At 34.2% G+C, this 27,571-nt stretch overlaps 1 protein-coding gene across 14 annotated transcripts in view; it reads right to left on the bottom strand.

Annotated features, from left to right (window-relative positions):
* Positions 1-503: 503 nt before the first annotated feature.
* Positions 504-27,571, bottom strand: part of NETO1 (neuropilin and tolloid like 1) — an 82,848-nt gene continuing 55,780 nt past the window's right edge. The window contains exons 8-11 of one of the 14 annotated variants that reach the window (XR_011092873.1): positions 18,535-18,648; positions 15,694-16,252; positions 14,520-14,608; positions 504-13,748 (exon numbers count right to left, since the gene is read on the bottom strand). Coding sequence is in view for 9 of the 14 variants with exons in the window: in XM_068671365.1 (XP_068527466.1) it covers positions 14,534-14,594; positions 15,694-16,252; positions 18,535-18,648 (734 nt within the window). In the remaining 5 variants the exon portion in view is untranslated. The remainder of the gene's footprint in view (positions 13,749-14,519; positions 14,609-15,693; positions 16,253-18,534; positions 18,649-27,571) is intronic. The other 13 variants (XR_011092874.1, XR_011092876.1, XR_011092875.1 and 10 more) reach the window with 13 other exon arrangements.

Genomic DNA, 27,571 nt, shown 5'->3' with positions numbered 1-27,571 from the left:
TAAAATAAAGGTATGTAAAACTTACAAATATTGCAATTTTTTTTGGCAAAGTAAAATTTGCCTTTCTCTAGAGCTCCCGGTAATAGAACACTGGCACAGGTTGCCCAGAGAAGTTATGGAGTCTCCCTCCTTGGTGATCTTCTAAAGCTACTTGGACACAGTCCTGGGCAACCTGCCATGGGTGATGACCTCCAGAGGTCCTTTCTTACTTCAGGCATTCTGTGAGAATGATGAGATTCACTACTTCAGCTTAGAATCTAATACTTACTAACACAAAACAAACCCAAATTGAAAGTTCACTGAACAAATGAAGTACAAGCTCCCTTTTTTTTTTTTTTCCTCCTTTCATTCTTGTGTAATGTCTAGTCAATCCTATTTCATTCAAATCATAGTCTAAAATTTAATGGAAAAAGTGAAAGCCTCCAACCACCTGGATCAGCTGAAAAAAAAAAAAAAAAAACAAAAAAAAAACTGCATTTTACATGCTGTTGTCTGAAGCCAATGTAGATCAAAGATTTTTTTCACATCTATTTAAAAAAAAAAAAAAAAGCCGTTAATTTGCCTTGATGTATTTTTCAAATTATCTGAGAATATCCATTTATGACTTTTCAGATTATAACTGTGGCTATCATCAGTAAGATTATCAGATATCAAGGCTTTTCAAACAAGTTTTAGCAACTGCTTGCCTGAGGCATGTTGGCTACTACCTAAATAGCTTGGATTATTAGATTATAAATAATACGTTGATTTATAGCTCCCATTTTATTTAACTATATAAATATTAAATTCCTTCACTTAGAATCTTGTAGTGACACTATCCAAAATTCAAATTGTAGAAATTGCCCAAGATGTACAATGTATAGAAAACTTCCCCCATTGGTTTTCAGATAGACAAAGTATTTGTCCAGCACTGCTAGAGAGGATTTCACAGCACAATTCTGCTTTGAAAAAAATTCTTCCTTGTCTACTTCCTACAGCAAGGAACTTAAAGCACACAGGATGCTTAAACTACCTCATCAGAGGAAAAGTTCAAGTCATGAAGACATCCATTGTATTGTTTAATCTTGTTTTAAAATCAAAAAAATAGGCAGAGACATTTGTATATTAAATATATATATATATTAGCAGTTCCGTCTTTCAGTGTACATTGGAAATATAAATTTCTGGTAAGTTTGTAACATTCCTTAGATACCTAAAGAAATCAATAAACAAGGCTGGAATTAATTCACAGGCAGTTTTTTTCATTGAAAAACCTTGTAAATAATGAACAGTTTCATTCTTATGAGGAGTAGGGCTTGCTATAACACATCTAAAACCTTAGACTTCATAAATCAGGTTTTTAAAGCAGAAGAAGCTACATTTTATGCCATTAGAAGTCCCTCGTTACTTTTGCAAAAAAGTAGATTGGTTTTTGTTTCTCCTTCTTCTCTTCTCTCCCTTTTCAGTTATTAAATGAAAGTAAAAATGCAATTTTTCATTATTTTCAAGAGGCCTACCAGTCTTCAACTGTCATCTTCATGTACCAATATGTTGTATGCACTTACACAGAAGAGAGATAAATACTGATCTTTTTGGCCTTGAACAAAACCCAAGTCAGTAATTGTAGTGTAAAATCTTTGCATAGATCAAAGTTATGATTTTCATGTATGTACCTGAAATGAGGGCAATGCACATGAATTAATGTATAAGCCATGCAATACTACTGATACATACACAGCAACCCAATAAGTTGCTAATACAAACTGGTCACAGTTTAGTCACTAAAACAAATCAAAGTGAACATCATACTTCCTTTTTTTTTTTTTTTTCCCCTCTCCACTACTCAGGTAAATATCTGTCTTTTTCATTCCAGATCATACCAGCATATGACTATGTTTTCAGAAACATTGCTTGGTCCACATCTCCTCCTTCACTCTCTTATCTGAATCCGTAGTCCCTGTTATCACATACTTTTCACTTGTATTGTCAGCCACAGCAAACACTGCCACAAATTGCATCAAAAGGCAATATTTTTAGTTGACAATGATGTAAACTCATAAGAATTGATCTCACAGGTTTACAAAGAAGAATGAATGAATAAGAATGCAACTTCAGAAATAAAGTTGAGTATCAGTAATATTTTGTTTCCATGATAGAAAATAGAATAGGCTTCTATTTCCTCTAGAACGGCTTGATGATAAACATGATTTTTATTAACCAAATGCATTTTTTTTTTTTTTAATTAGAGTAAGAGAGAGAAGGCATGCTTACTTTCAGATCCCTGTTATTTTCCCCATTCATCCTCAGGCAAACACATTTGATAGATTAGGTCTCCACTAGAAAAGTCATGTTCATTATTGTGTTTTTCTGTCTTTAGAAAACCATCAAAACTGAAACATATTCTGAAAAGTTTAAAAATAAAATAACTCTTCTTTACCTACAAACAAAGGAACTCTTAATTAAAATTTAATGAAGAACAGAAAAAGCAATAGCACAACATCAAGGGAGAGGTAGAAGAGAAAGAAGCATTCACTTTGAGATACTCGATATTTTAATTGGTTATCTGCAACAAATAAGAAACTGTGTGTTATGATTCTGATTCTAACCTTAATAAAGTCCATGGCAAAAAGCCCAGTGAGTTCAGTGGGGCCAAGATGAAGTTCTAATTGAATGAATAAATGACTTCAGATAAAATATGTTTCTTTCCTTCACATGTCTATTCTAGCAGAAAGAAACAACAAAGATTTATTGAAATCTGTCAAAGAGACAGGTAATTGAGTTTATTTTGACCTGGATCAAAGGAAATAAGTACTTATGAGGAGAGTAATTTTGAGTATGAATTCATTGAATTAATGGAGTTAGACATTCAGTTTTCCATTTGAAATGTATGTGTCTAAAGCCTGCCCTGAACTGAAACCTGAACTGTCTAAACACCTTCCTGAGAAGGAAATTCTATTTTAACACAACAACTGTTGAACCATTCTCAGAAAAATATGCAGAATTAGTTGACAAAAAGGGGTTCATCCTTCTGTGCTTACAGTCCTCTCTACCAGTCTCACTTTAAATTCACAAAAGAAGGAGCTATTTAAAAATCTTCACTCCTCTTTCCTGAATGCAAAAGGACTTAGCTGTTAGTGATGAAAGACATAATAATAGATGAGAGAAAGACCTCCTTTGCCCTCTCCCAACACCACCTCAGGGTCTCCTTCCTCCAGTTGCCACTAGTTGCTGCCACCTCTTTGTCCCAGGTCATCTGTGAGAGAGACTGATCTGGCAGAAGGCTATCTAAGGCCATCTAATTATGTTGGGGAATTTTCTGTAGGGATTTTCTTCCAGGGCTCAGAAGCAGGAGATTTAAATTCAATGCACTAGCAGAACTGAAACATGGAAAGATGGATGCAATATCAGAGTTCCCCTTTAACTGGAAGGTTTCAGATATTGTTACCCAAATCTGTCAATTCAAGCAATTCAAGAAACAGGTGTAATGAATTATCCTAAAACTAATTGCCTGCAAATGCAGCTCTAGTTGTTCTTCCATAGTTCTTTGTCAGATTACTGTTATGAGAGTTATTCTTCTTTCTGTTTAAAAACAACCATTCATTAGAACAAGAGGGAAAATTAAGGTAGAGGAGTAGGGAAGAGCATAAATCCTTAGCCCAGTGGTTATAGACCATTTTATTTCATGTGGGAGACTAAGGTTCAAACCTCATGGATCAGTTTAAGGAGAGACCAATTCTACTTGTGAAAACTAATGCAGACAACAACTTGCTAACAAAACAGAAGAATAACAGAGAGAGAGATTGAATCTGCATCTCATATTCCCTTAGATGTCAGCAAGAGCATCTTTTACAGATGAGGGTCTTTCTTTACAGTGCTTTGGTTTCAAACATACATTGAGATTAAAGATTACAACAGACATGTAGAATTTTTTGCAGAGAAAGCCATTTGTACCCATAATTCCATCTGGTTCTCCTCATCTTACCCTGGTGAGTATTCCACCCATTCAAGTTCTTCTTGAAGTAAGATTCAGTTTCAAGATATTACATATCCTTGACTAGCAGCTTATAACATTCGTTAACAGTAATTGAAAGGTATAACAAATTATAGCAAAATACAAATAAAATATTTTAGTCATGATCTGGTAGAGCAGATGTTTTCTAAGCATCATGACATTTTAACTACATATTCTTCTCTCCTCCATCTCCCCCCCCCACCTCCCCAAATAAAACATTACAAGCAACTTCAGCAAGTGAACTAATAAATCTTTTAAATTTATGTTCATTATCATAGGAAATGAAATACATTTTGGAATGCCAAGCATGAAATGTTCTGGAAATGGATGAGAGGTTTTCTTTGTATTTCTCAGTCTAACTTCTATGTGTAATATCAGTCCAAATACTTACAGCATTAACTTGGGAACATTTGCCATTTTCAGCAATCTGACGACTGCTTACTGCTGTCTGGGGACACATAAACCCTTGTGTTCATTCTGAAGTATCCACGTACCTGTGAAGTATGCATACTAAATGATGGAAAGCATGCTATATTACAAAACTGATTGCATATGTCTGCGTATGCACCACATTTTACAAATTAGTCTGTGTTAAACTCCTCTTCATGCATGATTTAAGGGGAGATTCATGACCTTTGTTCAAACTCAAGCTTCTTTCAAATTTTTTATCTGGAGTTTCTTTTCTGTTGAAAACAGCAAAGGCAAAATGCTGTAATATTCTGATAAAATGTTTATTGGACTTATGAATTTTAAAAACCTTCAATAACAAGGTTAGGGGAGGCTTGTATAAGCATTAGCATTATATGTAACTATCAGAAGCCTGTATCAGCACAGAATTTTCTCCTAACAGCACATCACCCAAGCAGCAGATATAGAGATAAGCAATACTATTATCATGAAAAAAAAATCTGGATTATGTTTTTGTTCTCCCTTTATCCTTCACAATGCCTCTAATCATTTGAGACATCCGCATATGAAAAAGGACAAATTCAAGCTCTTCAAAAATAACTCTGCACTGACTTTTCACTTAAACATTTCAAGGTTGTATGGATCTTGTAAGTGACTTTGTTTTAGATCATTGTATTTTTCTCCATCAGACAATGTATTATGACTACAGTACTGGCTAGATGCCATATCTATGCAATGTTTTGCAAGGCACAACAATAATTCCATAGCATAGATCCTGTTTCTTTTATAAAGATTTATAAAATATGTAGAGCAGAAAGTGTCTGAGCTTTCTGACTACTTCGGAATGTAGAGATTTCATAATTCTTAGAGCTAAATGAAATAAACATAATTAAAAAGTTGTCAGCCAATGTCTTGTCCAAGTGTAAAACCAAAACCAATAAACCTAGATGATTTGTAAATTCTCCAGCAGAAACAGAAGTGGTCCCATTTCACAGCATGTTGTACATTATTTGTATGTATAAGTGTACAATAATTGATTTACTTACCACTGCTGTATTTTTCAGTGTTTTTTCTTAGCAGCCACTTTACTTTCCGCTTTCTCCTGTTTCTATTTTGCAAATGAAGATAACTAGGATAACTAGTTTTAATGTGGAAGAAATGAAACTATAGCATAAACCTAGGGGTCTGGAACTTTAGTTTCTTTTTTCCCCTAATATTGGGAAGATCCACATGGAGGATCCAAGTATTCAGGTTATTCTTCACATTGAGAAAATAATTTAGCAATCTTCATAAGCAAAGTTTATTCTTCTCTCTTTTGACCCAGCTGATACTCATCATTAACAAGTCAGCCCCAAACAGTATAGCAGTTCCTGATTGGCTTGGAGGGCCTTAAAATCTCAGGAAAAAAAAAAAATAATAATAAATAATAAAAATATCTTAAGAGTTTTGTGCTCAAACAAAGTGTCCTTTGAATCATGGTATTCAACAAGAAATACTTCAGATGTGAATATGTCTCAAAAATGCTGAAGAAGACCCAGACAGGATGATAGAATGTATTTAAAATTTATTTTTAAATATTTAATAATAATTAACTAAAATAAATAATAAATAGTATATGAATAAACAATAATTTGTTTTAAATTTAATTAGTTATTTCTACTTCGACTGCTAAAATATAGAGGCAGATACAGTTGATATGGATGGGTGTATGGTTAAGGCTTAACTGAAACAAGTTCTCCATTACCCACTAACTTCTGTTGTTATCATCATAGCTGGAGTTAGAATTGAAAGTGCCACCAAAGTCAGCAATAAAGTCTGTCACAAAGACAAAGAACATCACATCTGTATCATTAGCCAATTTAGTGTCATCAGCAACAAAGGGCGGTGAGCCCACTGTCACAGACTGGGTGACAAGATTTGATTCAGGAGCTGACCAAGAGCCTCAGTAATCAAAGAGTTTTGTTAGTGGGTTCATTGTATACTACATTCTTAGTGTGTAGCAGCTTTAAACTATAAGGCTTACAGTAAAACTAAAAACAAAGGGAGGTGTCAAGTTTTACAGTATTTTAGGGTAGTATTTAATAGGTTTGAAGTCACACACCATACTTCTCAACAGTCTTTTTTACCATGTTTTTCTTCTCTTGCTTCCTAAATATTGATTTTATACTTATTTAGATATTTTGTTAACCATGGTGTACCAACTATGCAGACAAGAACCTATGCAAATTCTGTTTGACTAGTTCTGAGAGTCAGAAGAACCACACAGTTTCTCAAACCATTAAAAAAGTTCCTGAATGTTTTCTTTCTTTTCTCCATATACTCAAAACAGATGTGTGTTTAAAACATCATGCTATATGAAGTTTATGTCCCTGTAGAGATTTCGATAAAAGTTTATGCTTGTTGAGCTTTCTGTCTTTTGATCAAAGCCAGTTGAATAATAAAACTGAGAGAAGTAAAATCATGCAGAGCTTCCAGAGTAGTTTTCTAATTCTGTTTTTATGCATCTTGGATATAATAATTTTCCAGCAGTACATTAAGTGATTCAGCTAAACTCTAATGACATCTTATAGCACTTAAAAAAAAAAAAAAAAAAAAAAAAAAAAAAAAAAAGCTGTGCATTGTACCACAGTGTAATTTTATGTTTTTGTTTTGTTTTGTTGATTTTTAATTTTTATTTTGAGTCACCAAATTGACATAAACATGTCTATATTAGGAAAGGGAGAGGAGGACTAAAACTAAGAATCCTAGCTGAATTTAAGGAGAAAAATCACACATATTAAAACACTTATGATGTCACATCATTTTTGCTCCCTTCTGATAAGAACTGAAAGTTCTTGAAATTAATGTCACTCCTCTTTTTCAGTCACCAAAGTGATGATGACACTACCAGTGGAGATCCTATACTTGCATTATTTCTAAAAGTATTTATTATTAATAGCTATCTCAAAATATTCAGTATTTGCCTAGGTTGGTGAAGATTTTCCACCAACACACTAAAAGTTAACAAGATCCATTATGGCACTAAAGTTACTCTCAAATGATGGCACAAGTCTCTGGGCCTCAGTCATGAAAGTAAAGAAATATTACACTTTTGTCTGCAGGAGGAATTTCTTCAACCTTGGTCTAAGTAGGTGCCAGATGCATTTAGAGTATCGAACAAAACCACCCCAAATGCATTTTCTATACCAAAATATCCAGTAAAATGTGGGAGTGAAAAAGTTAGAAAGGCATTTACTTTTCTACCTTAAAGGGGTTAGTTAAGCATAAAACATTACATTTTCTTTGAATCACTGATCTGTTAAACAAAGAGAAAGAGCAGCTCACCTATATCTTCACTGATTTTGAACTCCTTTAACACTAAGGAAAAAATCATGGAATGAAGCTCTCCTTCCCCAATGTAAATTGCATTCTGTTCTTCACTAAAGGCAGTGAAAGCTATTCACTTCCAACAAACTGCTTTTTCCTAATTAAAATTTTCACTGAAGAGAGAAAAGTAAGATCAAGAGGGATGATGTGAATAGGTCATGAATCAGAGCCTGCAGTACTATTAGAAAAATCTCAGATGCAAGGCGTCTTCCTTTACTGATGCAGTTGTTGCAGCTGAATGGTTCATTTAGCCTGTATTGAGGATCTGTGCAAAAACTCCAAATATTTTTGTTTTACAATAGCTTCAGCAAACATTGTTGTTGTCTTTCATATATAAATACTGTTAAATGCCAAATGACCACCTTCCAGTGAAGCCACCATTTCAAAAAAAAAGTTGATTTTGTTTACTGTCTCTCACTGAAGCTGAGGAGGATGGATTGAAGAAAGGTAAGCTTAAAAAGATTAAACAAGTAGATATTGCAGAGCTATGTGCTGCATGTGGCATCACAGGAATGCTCCTATACTCCCATTAAATCCTTGTCTGCCTACACTTGTATAAGAAGCTGCTAAGTCCTTTCCAGAGCACTGCACAGAGTCGGTACTCACAGTTGTGGTGTCCTGCTGCCTGGGATAAAGCAGAATTTCACAGCAGTCTTCCATTATCTGAGAATGAAGAGACGCAATGTTTATGCATGGTGTTGGTCAGGCCTGTTACTTTGATAATGAAATCTGAGCAATGTTGTTGCTTCCATCTTTTATCATGAGCATTTGGATAATCTGTACTCTCAGTTGCAGTTTGTATAGGGTTTCCCTTTCTCCTATGGTGACACAGAGCTTGCAGATCAGCATGATTCTCTCCTGGGAAGGAAAATGAAAGGGAAGCAGCAGCTCCCAGTAAATGATGTTCTTACCTTGCTGCTGCTATGTCTGCCATACCACTGGCTGATGTTTGTAAGGCTTTGCAGCAAAAATGTGTTTTATTAGACAAGTAAAAGAAACTAGGATGGTGATTTATGTTGTGTTGAGGGAAATAGGATAAAACATAGAAGTGCCTGAAGCAAAATTTGGTTTAACAGTAGTGCAGGTATCACTGGGAGAAGGGAATAGGTGGAGGTGAGTTTCTCTTTGCAGCACATTGAGGTACAGCTATAGCAGGAGCAAGCATGCCAGCCCAGAGGTGGGCAGCCCAGACAACACTGAGGCCCAGTCATTAAGATACAAACCCAGTATCCTTAATAAACCTTTACTCAAGACCTTCCCAATACATCTTTATGGCTTTTGTTGTGCTGTATAAATTAAAGGTAACTATTATAAGGTTAAGATGGCTCTGAAGTGATAGATGGGACAGAGCCAGGTGAATGAAAGGGTACAATAAGGTCAAGGAGCTAATAGGATTTCAGCATTTTCAATTAATTTGATGGAAAGAGTGGAACAAAACTAAATTCACTGTGGACAAAAAAGAAATGCAAAAGTGAGAATGACATAAAATCATCATCAAAGAGTAAAGAGAGATGATGTTGAAGTAATGATAAGGAAGAGGAGCAGAGCCATGAGTCCAGGATTTCATATCAAATGTTGAGTCAAGAGTGAGGAGATAAGAGACTCCAAGTTCAGATACAAACTTCCGTGTTTAACAGTTCTGAATGATGCACTTTTCCTTCTTTGTATCAAAAGAGTCTTCGTCTATATTCCCTTAACTAGAATATCTCTGTGTGATAGCAGGGAGAGTCCACATAAAGCAGAAGACAAGAAAATATAAAAGACCAACTTGTCTGCAGTATAGTGTTTCCATAAAGCAGAGGTAATGCGGTTATCTTGGAGCTGAACATGGATATTTTTTACATGGTAGCTAAATGTGTCCACAAATTTGTGAATGGATGTGAGAAAAATTCCTTCTTACTATTCTAATTATATTCCTTTCTCTGCTACTTTTCTTTGCTTTTGCCTTATTTTGGTGCTAGCAGGAAACCTTTCCCATTGGTTACAACCTTGCTAGGTTTGAGAGAATATCTCAAGTAGAAAAATGGAGAAAAATAGAAGATTATGGTACTAACATTTCTCAGATCCATGTAGGTTTTTTTTTTTTTCTGTCTTTTCTTACTTTTTTTTTTTTCTTCAATCTGTAAAAAATGAAAAGGTATAATTACAGGAAAAGGAATTCCTGTGATTTTGTAATGACGTTGAAAAGAAGACTTCACAAATGGAAAGACCTTACTCCCTGTATTGGAGAAAAATGGGTGAGGCTGGTTGTTCAGACTATCATCTAAAAATAAAAGTAAATGCATAAAAATATGGCTCTAGGGAAGAAAAAAAAAAAAAAAAGCAAAACTGTGAGCAATATGGCAATGCATCATGGTGGAAAAACTCATCTTTAAAAAAATATGTAAGGAATAAACATACTGTGAACATGGCTACACATCACACACATTACACCTACTAATCAAACCAAAGCAGTCTAATAACTAGTAGTGTTACTTTTATCTTAAAACAGACCTAAGGTAAAATGCATGAAGCTAACATGCCCAACTCATCCGATTCAGTTATTTACTAAATTAATATACAAAATACATGTAACTGTGTTAATTCAATAAGCTAAACCTTTTTTTTTTTTTTTTTTTTGCCATTTTTTTCCCAAGTAATGGAAAAGGTATAATAGAACAAGTAAAAATTTCCTTGTAGAGTGTTCAAATTGCAATTGTGAGCATCCCCTTTATTTGAAACTGAAAAACTTGCTTGAGTTGCTTTCTGTTTTTTAAAAAAGTGGCTTCATGATAATAAAAAATACTCATAGAAAAGGCGAACTTTTTACTTTTAATGACAATCCCTTTTATTTTAATATTATGCGTTTTATAGATTACATTAAGATATCTTACTGTTGCGTGATACTGAGAAAAATTTTTCTTTATTTTGTTATAGAATAGACTAGATTATTATTTACACTGACTATATGCAGAATATAATTTCTCAAAATTAAATCTTTCTATTTTATAATTTTAATTCGGCTTGAATTTATAATTGTTTATTTCTTTAAAAATTAATTGTATAATTTGACCCTCTTTCCCTAGTATAAACCTATTTTGTCATTAATAATGACAATTTTGTGTAAGGGTACCTAGCTCTTATTTATTGAGGAGTTTCCAAGAGCAAGTAAGCAAATAAACATTCCATCTTCGTTTGAACTGCTATATTTTAGGTTTTAATGTTTTTCTCTTATTTTCCCTGATAAAATTATTTTTTCTTTAAGAAAGCAAGGATGTGCGTATTACATAAGTACTAATACCCATGCCTTCTCCAGTTCTCTCAGCCAACACTGTACTAAAAAACAAAAAGCAAACAAACAAACAAACAGCAAAAAAAAATAAAAATAAAATAAAATGGATTTTCTTGTCTACATGATTAGTAAAGACCAGGCTAGCTGTACATTTCAGTGAGATTTAGGCACTTAAATATCTAGCAGCTTTAAAATTTAGCAGCTTTAGCATTTTTCTAGGTGACCAATGTAATTAGTTCAAAGCTAAATTCACATATTTAGATTTCTCCTTATATATTTATTTATACACTATCTTATCAGCAAATATTTATAAATATACATAAACGTGTGCGAATGTATATACATTTGTTGTCAGCAAGTCTTTCCTACTTCCTTGTTTTTTTAATGGATGTATGGTTGTATCCATTTTAAACATGGATGTGAGAAAAAAAAATCTTAACATAATATATTTAAGAAATGATCATGAAATAGACGTTGGAAAGTTTAGGAAAAAAATGATAAATTACATGAAGTTGGAAATGGATCCATACATCTGGATATAGTACTGGAAATTCATCTGGAATTCTGGAGTACATCTGGAAATATATTATCACATGCAAAAAAATATCCATGTAATTGAGAGATGGCTCTCAATGACTGTAAAGGAGGGAGGATTGTTTTTCAGATTATGCGTTATAACAAATGAATCAAGGTAAAATCCTGTTATGTAAAACTTATTGTATCCTGTACAAAAAAGGAGACAAAATACCTGAACTCCTCCTTCCTTTTATGGAATTCCTAAATTACTTTTGTAGAAAATGTTTTGTAGAAATTAGCTTTTCTGTATTTGTAATTATGTAAAGGATGTACTCTCTCTATATATAAATAACTGATATAGATAACTTTTTGATATATATATATATATATATATATATATATATATATATATTTATGCTGGCATTCTAAGGCTTCTCTTCTCCCATCTTTTTATATTTTTGGGATATCCATGATATTATTTCTACTTTTTCAGTAAAACTAGCAACACCTATCAGCAATACCAGGGGGGAAAAAAAAAAAAAAAAAAAAAAAAAAAAGCTAAAATGAACAGAAATGACACAATATGTTTAAGAAAGGATTGGGATTTGTTCTGAGACAGAATTTGCAAGGTAACAGTTTAAATAGATAATCGTCCTATGACTTCATGCATGGTTATTGAGTTATCAAACAAAATGATTTTGTTTATTTGTTTGTTTTTCAAATTTATATAATTGTGGCTTTTCAGCCTACACTATTTTCATACTAAATTAACCTTTTGTATTTGATTTCAGTGTTGGTTACTGATGTTTATGGCTTGAATTATGAATGGCATTTTATCTTGCAGGAGGAACTGATGTTTATATGCATCTCTAAAACTGAAGTCCTTCCATAATATTTGCATAACTGGTAAAAAAACAGCTTTTAGGCTGCATTGAAACAAACTTCCTGATAACAAATTAATGTAAAAAATACAGTGTGCAGAATTGAAACCAAATGTTTTCACAAAACTTTTCATTGAAATTAAGCAATCATCTTTATGTAATATGAATTCAATTAGATCTCAATAAATTAATGTCTCAATAAGTAAGGGATGCGAGGCAGCTGATTCTCCAATGTGTCTGACTTTCCAGTTAAACTTATTAATTCTACAAAATTTGTAATATTAGTAAAAGAAAATATTGACATTAAACTCAAGGTAAGAAATTATTATACATTGTTTTATGTATCTTTATATAAAAAGTTACAAGTAGCAAGCATATGACACAGAAATGGAACAGTAACAGCAACAATTGTGAATGCATGCTTTTTTACAATGTGTCTAATAAGGGGATTTTTGCCAACTCAAATATTCAGTAACATACATGCAAATTATTTTCTCAGTGTCAAACTCAGTCATATTGCTAGATGCTTATCCAACAAACATTTCTATTGAAGTGATTATGAATGGCTAAATACCTGATTTCAATAAATTGTTCCTGAAATTGGGAATTTAAATTGCAATGACAAGAAAAGAGAAATAGAAAAAGAGAAATGACTGATAAGTATAATAATGAAAGTCTTATTGCCTTCTAGTAATTTTACTCAACATTGCTGAATTTTGTCATGATATGAGAATAGCTGGTCAGAGAGTCCATAAAACCTCTAGCTGGTGTTTCCAAGGTCGATAGTTTCACATTTCATTGTAGCATGTTCAAAATCACCCAGGAGCGCACTATTCTCAAGCAGTCTATATAATGAAAACAATGTACATACAACAAAAGTTCAATGTAATCTTCTTCCACATATCACACAACAAACAAGTAGATAACAAACTTAAAACATATCAACTAAAATAAAATGAAGAAAAAAAAAAAAAGAAGAAAAAAAAGTAGGGACAGTCTCAGTCATCTCAGTCAGGAGTTAATTTCTTCAAGTTTGCAGTAAACCTTATAATGTTTTTAAAAACTAAGGAACACTTGGTGGCCAGCAAGCGAATTACAAAATAAACATATTATTGTGCAGTGGGAATCCCTTTCAAAAGAAGAAATGTCTGTAATTTTTAAGTTTGGATAAAGGCAGTGAAATGAAATTTGAAACATGTCCACTCTGTCTTCCTGATAGCTGAAATAGTTCACTATAGATTTTTCCATTCACAGTTCCCTTGATTGTATAAATAGTGTTTCTCTGAAAGCAAAACAAAGTTAAAATATGTTCTCCCTGTGAAGAGAAATACAGACAAATATTTACCTAAACTATCTGGAAGCAACAGAAACATTAATGGAATCTCTCCCATTAAAAAATTGCTATATACATATGCATGTGTAAACATGTATATACATATATATGCTTAGATATGTATATAAGGAAATTGACAGACTAGCAGCTATTTATAACTTCAATAAAATATGAGATTATGTTTATTAAGTGTTGATAACAAATTATACAAAATGAAAAGTCTAGGAAAAGACTCAAAAAAAAAAATCAAACATTGACATTAGTGCTACAGAATCTCTAAATTTATCTGTTCTCTTATGTACTCTTCCTATACTCCTATATACTTCACAAGGTTGAATGAGTAAAACAAACTTCATGGCTTGGGCAAGGTTGCCAAATTTTACAGTTTCTCATGCTGGAACTCTAAATTTTATTTTCATAAATTAAAAATGAATAAAACTCTAGAGCCATGCAAAGCATCTATCTTTATGATATGTTGAGAATACAGATAATATTTGGCTGGGGAATTATATTTAACTGATTCTACAGTCAATAGTAATAATTTAATTAGGATAGGAATTTAATTTTGCATAGTTTACAGTGCTGAAGTGGTCATCTGTCTGATTTTCAATCTTCTCATTATTAAAACATGGCTCTCTCCATGCAAGGACAAGGTGGTATATAGCTTGAGGACTAACAGACATTTTAACAACATAACAAATAAAATGGAATGGAACAGATGGTTCATTTTTTTGTATAGGTATGTTTACTTACCTCAAGTTTGTCTCCTAGACCCTAGTTGTGTTGTACTCAGACTCATGTTTGCTTAGAGACCCAATGAGGCAGAACCTGGAATGTTATGGCTATTTCATTCAAAATAATAATGTTTGCATAGAAAAAAAAGAAATATATGCATATAGATACTTAATAAAATGCACAAATTGATAATCTGATCAATATTCATGAAGAAATTTACATTGGCATGCAGTTAGGTTAAAATAGTCAAATAACTTGTTTTTAAAAGATAGAAGTGCCTTAATGTGCAAAGAAAATATGGAGAGCATGTAAACAGTCACAAGAAGTGCATAAATTATGCATGCAACAGAAAACACAAATATATATAAAAAGTTTCTTTTTGCTTTTCCAAATAAATGGTTCATATCTCTTTCTTCTTTTCTTTTTCTTTTACTTTTAATCATTCATATTTACAGTCATTCAGAATGTAATATACAGTAGAAATATCTTTTATTAAAAATATCATGCTCAACTTTTTCATTGATTAGAAAGATTCCTTTTAACTACATTCTTCTATGTAAATATAAGATCATTCTCTATTTACTATTCTGTCTCACACTGTAATTAATATATATTTATATGTATAAACATACTGTGATCAATAATGGAACAGGTACATTAACGTTTTGCAAATATTTTCATTTGTTGTATAAAAGATAATGTTTTATGGGAAAAGGGATTTCCTTACCCCAGGTTAGTGATTCTCATTATTGTGTCATACATCAAAATGATTTTGAAATGTTAGACTAACAGTGGATGATATTCAAGGCCACCTCAGTTTCAAGCAAACCACATGCATGTGGCTCTATCAAAAACTAGACTTGCACAAAATCTTCTTTGGTTTTTTAAAAAACGTACTTGTTCTCTGTTGACCAGTGCATGAATGCATGTGGGCAAGTATATAAAATAGTAAAAGAAAAAGAAAGATATCACGTAGAAGGGTAAAACAGATACAGAAGCTTCCAGGAAACTGGAGCAGAGGATGAGAGAGAGACAAAGAAAGATAATATAATGGTATATGCTATCAAGAAACAGAAATTTAAATAATAAACAGATAGGAAAGCAAATATGTCTTTACTGAATAAAGAGTGAATATGTTTGGGCAATCAAGTCCTTACACAATAGTCTTCATCAAAAATCTATTGATACTGACCGCTGAACAGCTTTATCATGTCTGGACAGCCTGTGGCTTGTGGTTGGTACCTCTTCAATTTCATCTATCTCACACGCATCTGCAGCATCTTGTGAGTAGCTATGCTTCATGACAAGGATATTTCTCCTGTTCATGGGCTGAATGAGTGGTTTTACAGGTTGGGGTTGTATTTCTGTCAAGACAGAAGCATCTCTTGTGCTGAGGTTACTACGGCTGCCCTTAATGCTAGACACTTGTGATCCACAGTGATGGTCATGAATGCATTTTGAAGATGATCTCCGCAGTTTATGATAATTTTCAAAGTCATCTGCAACATCAGCAAGGTCAGCTGTAGGCCCTGTCCCTCTGAGGGTGCATAATTCATAATGAGGAGGCTCAAACACCTCCTGGAACACCGTTTGATCAAAGTCTGTTTTCCTTTGGACAAATTTTTTACGAGGCTGCTTGATCTGTACTATCACAGAGATAACAATGAGGATGATAACAATACAAGACGTCACCCCAATTATGGTCCCACTGGTATTGGTAAGTTGGTCCAAAAGGTTAGCTTTTCTTTTTTCTGTGTTAAAATAAATAAATAAGAAAAAAAAGCACAGAATTAGTTGCAGTTCAAAAATAACCATGGCAATGAAGGGTTCACAGATTACTGTAAAGCCATGCCTAGTCTATGTCTGAGTTCAATTCATCAGTCTTAGTGGGGAAAGAAAAAATAAATCAAGTATTCATGAAAACCAAATGAACAATACATGACTCCACTAAGTGGCTTGGTTAGTGCTTTTTTCAAGCTCTTTTAACTAGATGAAAAATTTATTTATGTATTTTTTGTTGTTGTTATTTTATAAAAAGCAACCACCGTAATAAACGGACGGATTTCATGTCACTGTCTATTCACCTGTTAAAGCCCCTAAGATTTCTGCAGGAGCTTCTTCCATTATTTACTGTCTTCTCTAGTAAATATATGTTGCTAGAATATTAGGATAAATGAAATATCAAGCCTTTACAAGTTTTAAAAATAAATTGGGAACTTTTTTGAACTCCTACAATTTATGATCTGAATGGGACTGTTGACTGTACTCGGTGAAAAACTAAAACTAAATTGAATAAAATAGAAATGTTATTCAGAAAGGAAAGGAGTTTTCAGAAAGAACAACAACAACAACAAAAAGTGTGCAAGTTATTTATTTTTTTCATAACCTATTAATTACCAGAACGTTTTAAAACATACTCAGTAATCCAAAAGCTGATTAGACCTACTATCCTTTACTCAGAGGCTGCTAGAAAGTTGGCCAGCAAAATCAGTATTGAGAATGAAGGAAAATAAAAAGTATGCAGTAAAATAATACAGAGACAAAATTTCACTTTTCTGTTCTGCATATTTCTCTGTGATTTGCTTTCAGATGGCTTCAGAGAGATAAAACAGTGACTGAGCCAAGCTGAAAGCATTCACGTCAATCTCTTACAGGCATCTCAAGACTTGACAAGTCTGACTAAGTTTTAACACTCAGTTTAGTGTAATTTTTCTTGGCAACCTAAAACATACCAAAGGACTTGAGGAAAAAAAAAATAACATTCACCTCTTTATAATCTTCTAGGTACCAACAATGAACTTTTCAGCACTCCCTATTGCCTACTCTTGTAGACTCATTTGGGGTTTCTCTGACTGACACAGACTCTGCAGAAGGAGCTGGTTTAGAAAAAACAACACAGCAACAAATAGCTTTTTTTTTTTTTTCTCATGTAATTATCAAACCTCATTTTTCTATTTTTCTAGTCTGAAATACAAGACAGGGTGATTCTATTGGCACATGAGCCAATAAAAAGACACTCAGCAAATAAAATATGAAAATAATTTTGGAAATTACAGAGGGGAAGGTTTTCTGTTTTCTTCTGTGTTAAAGAAACAGAGAACCTATAGTTCTTTACCATGTTCAGTTCATTTGAAGAATATTATTTCACATCACAGTTTTGTTATGTTCATTTGAAATATGATTTCATTTATGTTTTACCCTACTGCATTGCTTGTCAAGATTTGACAGGCCTCAGCAGACTAATGGGATGACTTCTTATCTTCATTCTGAATATTTTCTTGATTAGTTTCTAAATTCATCATTACCCATGTTTTCAGGAACAAATCTGTTGTAATAGAGGAGGAAAAAAATAAAAAAATAAAAAAATAAAAAAACCTGTGTCCCTGTCTCTCTAGCCTGTAATGAAAGTTAGTTAAGCTTTTTTTCTCTGAAGACAACAAAGATACTGATGATTTTTAATTTCATTTTATTTTTTAAATACAGAGAAATATTTAGAATATTGTCAACATCTGGTAGGGAACATCAGTCCCTACCTATGAAATAGACATTATGTCTAATTTTGTGTGTTGTCTTTGCACTTCATTTTCACTGGAGGATTATATACGGATTTGGCTGCCTTTTTACAATGTTAGTTCTACTTCATCTGGGATTTTTAGCCCACCTGAGCTATTATGGACATGGCATGCAGCTAAAATACACCTGTTATGCATATGCTACTTCACTACAAAAGTAACTACGACAAAGGAACTAAAGTATTACTTTTAATTGCATTGTAGCTTGTACAGAAACAAAGTGATCAGAAAGCCTGCCAGAAAGCTATAACCACTACAAATCAACACTAAGCAAAACGATTGCAAACACTGAAAGAAAAACCCATCTATATTTTACCCTCTCCATTTTCTCTCTTGCTTCATGCATGCTGACCCTGAATTACTCCTCCTGAGCCCTCTCACAGATATTAACAAGAAACTAAGAATAATATGATGTATCTCATGAAGTCTAATGAGTTGACAGTTTCAGTCCTACACATTACCTTTGCAGTGGTTTTCATCCCAAGGATACACACAATTCTGGAGTCCATTGCAGACCAATGTATTATTAATGCACATATTACTGTGGCAAAAGAATGTGTTGGCTTCACAAGGGGCTAAAAACAAAGAGAAAAAGCTGATATTAAATAGTAAGTCATTCAATTTTCCACAACAGACATATCAAGGAGGAATCGTGTAATCTGTACCAGGGGAAAACTCTACAGCAGAGGATCCTTGTTTATTTCAATATCTGACATATTTAATATCTGACATTCACCATCAAAGGCACTTAAGTCACACACTTATTATTCTTTGAATATATATTTTCACTTTTGTCTAAGTGCATTGACTATGGACTTCTTTCCCATAGTTTGCTTCTAATGGCTGCAGTATGTTGACACCTCACATTTCTGGGAGGTCATTGGTGCGTTATCAACATAGTTTTAGCCACAGATCCCAAACACACCACTGTATGGGCTGCTGTAGAGAATTTTAACTATATCATAGCCAGTACATGGCAAATAGTTTCAAAGTTCCTGAAAGTCCTGTTTTAGAGAAAGCACTGTGTGACTGAATGAAGATATACACTTTACTGCTCATATCAATGGTATCTGAGCATTTATTCCCAGAGAAAATAAAACCATCAAAACAAAACAAACAAAACACCACCCCAGTCATACAAAAAGCTACAGTAAAGTATTCTTTTGGTTACATGAGGAGATTAAAAACAGAAATAGTCATCAATGTCCAAGGAGCCTATGATCTAGAAGAATCATGCAGGATTAAAGCTACCAGATGAAGTCTTTACTGAAGGACATTTACCATGATGGCAGTTTGGAGGTCATCAGCAGGAGGTGTACCTGTTGCTAAACTCAAGTGCTAGCGATCCTTAAGTGGATCCTTAAAGTTTGGGTTGTACTCCAAAATTCTGTGCAGTAAAGATAATTTACTCCTCATATTTTATTCATTAAAAATAAACCAGAAGCTCTTCCTCAATATAAGAAAAAATATGTACATTTTATCATTAATATACATTTTATCAGTGTGAAATCAACAAAAAATGAACTTATTTTTCCTTTTTTTAAGCTCAACTGAAAAACGATATTATAACTATTTCCTAAGGGAAAGTTAAAGAATAACCTAAGACCCTTACTAATCAGAAAGGAGTTACGATGCTCACATTATTAAATTTTGGTATTTAAAATTTGATGCTTCATGGCAATATTTCTCTTCTGCAATTTTAAAAGCAGTTCCTATGACAACATATATCCTTAGCTCGGAGCAGAAGACTGCTTTAGTGGTTTGTTAACTAAGGACAGTACAAAGGATTTAGATTGTAGAATGTAATGACTTCATATATCACATCAAGAAATCCACTTTTAAATAACTGCTTAAGTTCAGATATCCATAACTGACTATAATGGCTTCTTCAGACCAGTTATAGTCTGTTAAAGAAATGATAAATGCCATCAAAACTTGTCCCTAAAAACACTGCCATCCAATCAGATATAACAGTATACACATATACTAAAATAGCATGCACAGAAGTTTACAATTTCAAATAGCATATATTTTCAAATTTACTCACCCATCACTTTTACTCACTTCACCAGAAGCCTAATGTTGTCAGGAGTTTAAACAGTTATTGGTCTAATATATAAATAACACATTTTTAAAGTGCAGATGCTTATGGAGAAAAAAAAAAAAAAAAAAAAAAAAAAAAAGTACATATTTTATTTGTAGGAGGGTTCTCTACTTTACGTGTTTGTGACCTGTGAGACATAACAGCTCTTTTGTCTCCATCATTTACACTGCTTTCTAAAAGTAGCAGCTAACGTGAAAATTTATATAGTACATTAAAATACCCCTTAGTCACAATAGCTACTCCCACAATAGAAGATCTAATGTAATGCTAAGAGCTTTGTATGTTCCTTCTGCTTGAGTTTCAGCATGAGTTTTGTGGTTATCTGGCCTCAAGGCTCCAGCTGCTGGAAGAGCTGGGGGGAGATTTGGGTGCAATGCTGTGCTACTGCATTTACGTGGCAAGATTTTCATATCAGGGGGCTGTAGGGGTGGTCTCTGTGAGAAGAGCCCAGCAGCTACCCATGTCAGATCAGATCCAGTTTCAGCCAGTTCCAAAGGGACCCGCCGCTGCCAAGAGCTGAGCCAATAAGCAATGTTGTTTGCACCTCTGTGAGAGCTAATTTAAGAAAGGGAAAAAACTACTGCACCACAGCAACTGGGGAAGTACACCAATAAGCAGTACAAGGAGGGTTGGGGTGGTGGGGTAAAGTGCAGCATTAGGAAAGAAATAAAGACATAAAGAAAACAAACAAATAAAACAGAGACTGTCATGAATAAAATAAACAAAACAGAGACTGTCATTCTCATTACAAGTTAAGTGGTGAGGAAAAAGTCCTGTCTCAGTGGCCAGAACCTTTTAAATGCATATGACTTTTCCTTCCCACTTTAAATCCAAGCTGATCTTATCCTGAATGTGACAGCAAAGACAGGAATAATTGTGGGAAAACAGCCTCCCCGAAGAATAGAGAACAACTTACGGGAAAGAAGGACAGTTGTGTGGGCAGAAATGTGGGCATTTAGAAGCATAAACTTGTTAAATAGAAAAGGAAGATCTGGATGGAGGAAGTAAGGGAAGAGAAAGAAAAAGGAAGAATGAGAGAACTATGCAAGACAGCAAAATAAATGAAATATTAGGCATTCTGCACTGAAATAAATGACAAGATACTGTATCTTGAGAATATTGGGAAATGTTTCAGGAACAAGAGAGAAAAAATATGAGCAATTAATATTTTTTTTTTCTTTTGGATTTTAGAAGACAGAATATTTATGCAAAGTGATGTCAGGGAGATCTGAAGACAGCAGATGAGGAAACAAGGAAGAAAAAAGAGCTTCTGCTTCCCTAAATCATGCTGTTGAACTACAGAGGAAAGAAATGCTACGTGAATAGTCATGACTAGATGGACAGACAGCGGAGAAATTTCAAAACAAGTACAGAAGTCTTAGCGTTGGAGAAACCCAAGTGCAGCAGATTTCTAAATCTAAAGATAAACTGTACACTTCTGTTTATGTTTTTAAAATTAAAATAGTCAAATCCTCTCTGTGGTCCCTTGAGCCTAGAGTGATTAAGCTGGACAAGAAATCAATATTTTTTCCCCACTCTAATGAGGCTTTTTTGTTAGAGTGAATGAAAGCATAAAGGGAAGCTGAAAACTTGTCAGTCCCAATTTTCATTGAAGGAATTAGCTCTTTGTATTTTATTTTATTCCTCTTGAAGAGGCACAGTAATAGGATCTTAGGACGCAGTACCAAGGATATTCTAGTAATAGCAGAAAGATACATGAACTGGTAGTGAACAGGATTCTTCTGCAGCAAGGTGGAACTGGTCCTAACACTTCCCTGAGGCTGTTACAGAACCCTGCATGGTAGTGGAATCAAGCAGACAAAGTATGTGGCTCCAACACTGGAGAGTTTAACCTAACCTCTGAACATCTGTGGTGTTGCCTCAATACGTGAAAAAAAAAAAAAAAAAAAAATGAAGAAAGGGTATGAATGTTTTCACAAAAGGAATTTACTTCTATCACTACCTTCAATTAGATAAAATAAGGCAAACTTCTCCACGAAGCTGTCTCCACTGATCTATCAGTATGCAATCTTCACTATGACTAAGTGTCCTTATATGAGAGAGCAGTGGAAATGTACATATAGGGGCATAGACCAAGCATACAGGGAAACAGCTAAGAAAGCTGAAGTCCATCTGATGTTGAATCTGGCAAGGACTGTGAAAGGCAACAAAAATGATTTTTACAGGTATATTTGCTGCTGAAGGAAGGTGAGGGAAAATGTGTGTGTGATGCTGAATGGGGCATGGTACCTGTTGATAAGAGATATGGAAAAGGATAAGGTACTAAATGTCTTCTTCTACTCCATCTTTTTTGGTGGATTTGCCCTTTGGAGTTCCTGGCACTTGAGATGAAGGAGACAGTCTGGAACAAGCAGGACTTACCCCCAGTGGAGGAGGACCAGGTCAGAGAACATCAAACAAACTGTACAGGCATGAATCCATGGACCCTGGACTTGTGGGATGCCCACAGAAGTTGGCTGACATTGTTTTCTTGATTATCTCAGAAAGTTCATGGCCATAGAGAGAAATTCCCACAAACTTGCAGAAAGCAGATGTCTCCATTGTCTTTGAGAAAGGCAAGAAGGAGAATCCTGAGAGCTACAGGTTGTTCAGCTTCAACTTATTCCCTGGAAACAGGATGGACCTAATTATCCTGGAAACCAATGAAGGTTTCCAAACAAATGAAGAACAAGAAGGGAGTAGTCTGCATAGACTCATGACATAAGTCAACAGTGACATGAGTCGGCAGTGTGTACTTGTAGCCCAGAAGGCCAACTGCATCCTGGGCTGTATCAAAAGATGAGTGGCCAGCAGGTCAAGGAAGATGATTGTCCCCCTCTATTCGGCCCTTGTGAGGCCCCACTTGCATCCAGGTCTGGGTCCCCAGCACAAAAAGGATGTTAACCTGTTAGAGCGGGTCCAGAGAAGGGACACAAAGATTATCAAAGGGCTCGAGCACCTCTCCTACAAAGAACATCTGAGAGAGATGGCACTTTTCAGCCTACAGAAGAGAAGGCTCTGGGGTGATCTCATCACAGCCTTTCAATACTTAATGGGGTCTTATAAAAAGGATGGAAAAGGACTCCTTAGTAGCTTAGATAATGATAGGACAAGGGGGAATGATTTTAAGCTAAAAGATGAGAGATTATTATTAGATATTAGGAGGAAATTCTTCACTCAGAGGGTGGTGAGGCAGTGGAACAAGTTGCCCAAGTTGGATGAGGCCCTGGACACACTGGTCTGGTGGAAGGTGTCCTTGCCTACGGAAGGGGGATTGGAACTAGGTGGTTTTTGAGGTCCCTTCCAACCCAGGCCACTCTGTGATTTTATGATTTTATGACCAAAACTGGCTGAGCAGACAGGCTCAAAAAAGTGATCAACAGAATGAAGTCCAGCTGGAGGCCAACCATTAATGTTTTAGCACAGGATTCACTTCTACAGCCAGTATTGTTTAACTCCCTTTATTTATATCCTGGATGATGGGGCAGAGTGTACCCTAAGCAGGTTTGCAGACAATGCAAATTATCAATATTAGGACTGGTTAAGAGAACAGTTGGTTGGACAGCTGTAGAAATGGACCTTATCAGGATGGAGAAATATGTCTATAGTAAGCACATGCATTTCAACAGTGAAATACAAAGTTCTGCAACTGGGGAGGAATAACCCCATGAACCACTAAGTCCTGGGGAATGACAGGCTGGAAAGCAAGTTTGCAGAAAAGGTGCCTCTGTACAGTAACATGACCATGAGCCAGCACTGTGCCCCTGTGACAAAGAAAGACACAGTATTGTAGAAAAAAAGAAAGATCGTTGCCAACAGGTGAAGAGAGGTGATCCTTTCCCTCTGCCCAGTACTGGTGAATCACTGTTTGGTCCAGTTCTGGGCTACCCAGCACCAGAAAGACATGGACATACTTTTGTCAGTCTAACAAAAGGCCACGAAGATGATCAAAGATTTGGATAATCTGACATATGAGGAAAGCCTAGGAGAGCTAGGACTGATCAGACTGGAGAAGAGAAGGCTCAGGGGAGATCTTGTCAATTTGTACAAATATCTGACAGGGCAGAGTAAAGACAGAGCTAGGATCTTCTCAGAGCAGCCTAGTGACAAGACAAAAAAAAAAAATATGTAATGAGCACTAAATAAAATGCAGGAAATTTCACTTACATGTCAGAACAAATTTTTTACTTTGTGGCTTGTGATTCACAGGGCAAGATTTGGTTTCTCTGAGAGGCTGTGAAGACTGTGGTGGGGATATTTAAAACTCAACAGAATGCAGACCCACAGCCCTCAACAAAGAAAGTCCAAACCCCAAAGTCTCTTCCAACCTCAGCCATTCTGTCTCTCTCTGAAAAGATGGTTATTTAGTTAGATCAAGAGTTACATATTTCATACATTATAATTTAATTAAAGTGCCAATAAATATATATATAATATCAAAATTGAAGTTGAAAATTTAAATATATATTGATATATATATTATATAAAATTGATATATATAATATAAAATTGAAACATATATTATTTTATTGTATATATAAAGTTATATATAGACATATATATACATATAAACTTTCAAAACCTTTCCCACTATTTTAAATTTCCATATGTTTTTTTTTTTTTTTTTTATATATATATATCTGTGTGTAAGGATAACTGGTATCTTAACACACAAGCCAATATTTTATTTACGGAAAAAAAAAAAAATGTAGTGTCTTCCGCTTTTCAACAAGTATTTATACTGAACACAAGATGGAGCACTTATCCTAGAACATATATAATCAAATGCGTTAACAGGAATGCAGATGGTAACCCAGTGAATTTTTCAGATTTAGAAAACCTATACTTAAAAAAAAACGTAGACTATTTATATTATTTATGTTTGCTGACTTGTAAATATATTTTTGTTTCTAATGGGGACAAACTAGGAGGTTAGAGGATTGTTACAATAATCATATTTCCAGAAAGTTACTATCCCAGTATTCAAAAAAGCCCGTATCCAGCATTTGAAACTTACTGCTTTTAAAAGTTAAAAAAAAAAAAAAAAAAAATGAGTCAATGGAGTTGTCTTATTACTTATATCTGATTACTATTAAAAGGTTCTGGGAATGCATATGGAGATAATAATCCATACTTTTTCATTTACTAATGAAAAATGATCACAATTTCTTTTAATCCTGAATAACCCTAAGGCAAAGGAACATAAAGAGCATTAATAGTTCCTCCATATGCCATGCTTACAAAGTAATATGAAATAAAAATTCATATTTTATATTTTTCCAATAAAATACTGCTTTCACTGGGGCAGTAAAATAAATAATTGCAAGTAGTATATGGCCATTTATAAAATAAAATAGCAATATTTATATAGCACTATAGCAAACATTATTTGTGCTATTAATAATTATTATATCGTGATGTAGTGGCATTAATAATAAAATACAATGTCTCTGTGTGTGTGCTGTGCATAATTTTGGGGAGTGAGGATATTTTGGATATAAAATATGTGGTGTAAAAATATTTTTACATGATGAAGTCAAAAGCCGACTTGCTGTGGACCTTTTGTGAAGTTTAGCTGTTCTACTTCAGCCTTCCCCAGTGTATTTACTCTGTTTTTAAGCACCATGTAGAGTTAGCATTAACTCCATACTTTCTGTGTGAGGTGTGCACTAGATCTGAGCAAGCTAGCTTGGGAATCTATGTCTCACTTCACTGAACTTTGTGGGCTTGCCCTTTGAGTCCATTTCAGGGTAGGGATTTCAATCTGGGACTCCTTAATCTTAGATGAATGCCCTATTCTGCTTACTATTTTCAGGCTTCTCTATCTCCACCCCTTCCATTCTTGTCATAACATTTTCTGAGACGTTTTGATTTCTCCTGAGGGTGAATGGGAAAATTCTGAAGTCTGAAAAATGGTTAGATATGAAAAATAATTTCTGCTGAACTCATTACACATCTCACACCTACTCCTCATGTTCTCAAGATAGCTTATTGCATCATGCTCTGCACATTAATTCTTTAGGCATAGATCATTTGGAATTTCCCACTGTTCCTTACTGAAAAATAGAGCTTTCTTTTCTTCACTAGAGAAAGAAAAATTAAATTCTTCAGACGTTCCTCAAATCATCCTTGAAACAGAAGTTTTCTCTCAGCATCCCCAAAGAAAAGTCCATCAGTCATGCTGACAGACAGTTTCACTTACTTTCTTAAAATAATAAAATTATTACAATGATTTTAGTAATGCACACTAAATTGTGTTATCTGAAGTAAAATTACTTATCTTTTCATTTGCCACTAATGAAAAAATCTTATTAAAATATAGCTATTAGATACTTGAAAATGGAATGTGTTTAATTCTTAATTTTCCTCCTCAGCCCCCTTCAGACAACTCTGTTCAAAATAAATACAGTGTTTTCTGAGTGTTAATACCAGACACATGAGATCAGCAGAGACTGTCAGCTCAGAAGTGTGTGCTCAGAGCTCCATTCAATGTCCAATTTATACACTCTAGGCACCACAGACACCTATTTTGTTCAGGAACAGAGAGGCATAGGGTTGGTTAGCCAGTGAAGGTTTTTGACTACAGATAGCTGTAGATATAACAGAGAGGCAGAAAATCACAGATGAGTATTCACCATTAAGGAGGCAATCACAATAATTTCTTTTATATATATGTGTGTGGAAGCAGGGAACAAAAACAAAAAGGCTGTAATCTATTTACACTCTTAAGTCCTTCCAAGAGGAAACTATCTCTTTGCATGTATTGCACTTATAGCATTGCTGTTCCTTTTCTCATTTGTTCCTTTTGCATTATCACAATAAACACAGCCATTAATATTGAATACCTGCAGAGCCTTTTCCCCATTAGAAAATTGCCCATGCTGGGATGATCATCTTCAGGGATTCTGGCTGTAAATAAGGACTTGGCTGCTGTTACTTTATAAAGCTGTGCACTACTCTTCTAAACACAGCATTAAATTTCTATCTAAATATGGGTTTTGTTAATAAAAAGAAAACAACTATAATAGAATTTGTGCTCCTTTAAGAAAACACCATGAGATAGGGCTTTAAAAACACCCTTAAAGATCAAAGTGGCAACAAAATAAGAGAATGAATAATATTTTTCTTCTTGATTTTTTTTTTTTTAAAAAAAAGGAGTTTTGGATATAGAGGCAAGCAGTGCTACCAAATAGCTGTCAGAGCTGAGAGAATAAGCATCTTGTGTGCTCTGCATATAGAGGGATTTTCTCTTATCCCCTATGCCCTGGTTTTATGAAACTGCTTTTTAAAGTGTAGGTGTGCCTGCTCAGGAAAAGCTTTTGAAGAAGCTGTAAGTGTAGCATGTCCATCATTAATCAGGCTGGAGATCACTGTCACAACCATGGAAAGTGAAA

The sequence above is a fragment of the Anas acuta genome, chromosome 2, assembly GCF_963932015.1.
Source record: "Anas acuta chromosome 2, bAnaAcu1.1, whole genome shotgun sequence".
In the NCBI taxonomy this organism is placed as follows: Eukaryota; Metazoa; Chordata; class Aves; order Anseriformes; family Anatidae; genus Anas; species Anas acuta.
This window is presented reverse-complemented; position numbering and strand designations above follow the sequence as displayed.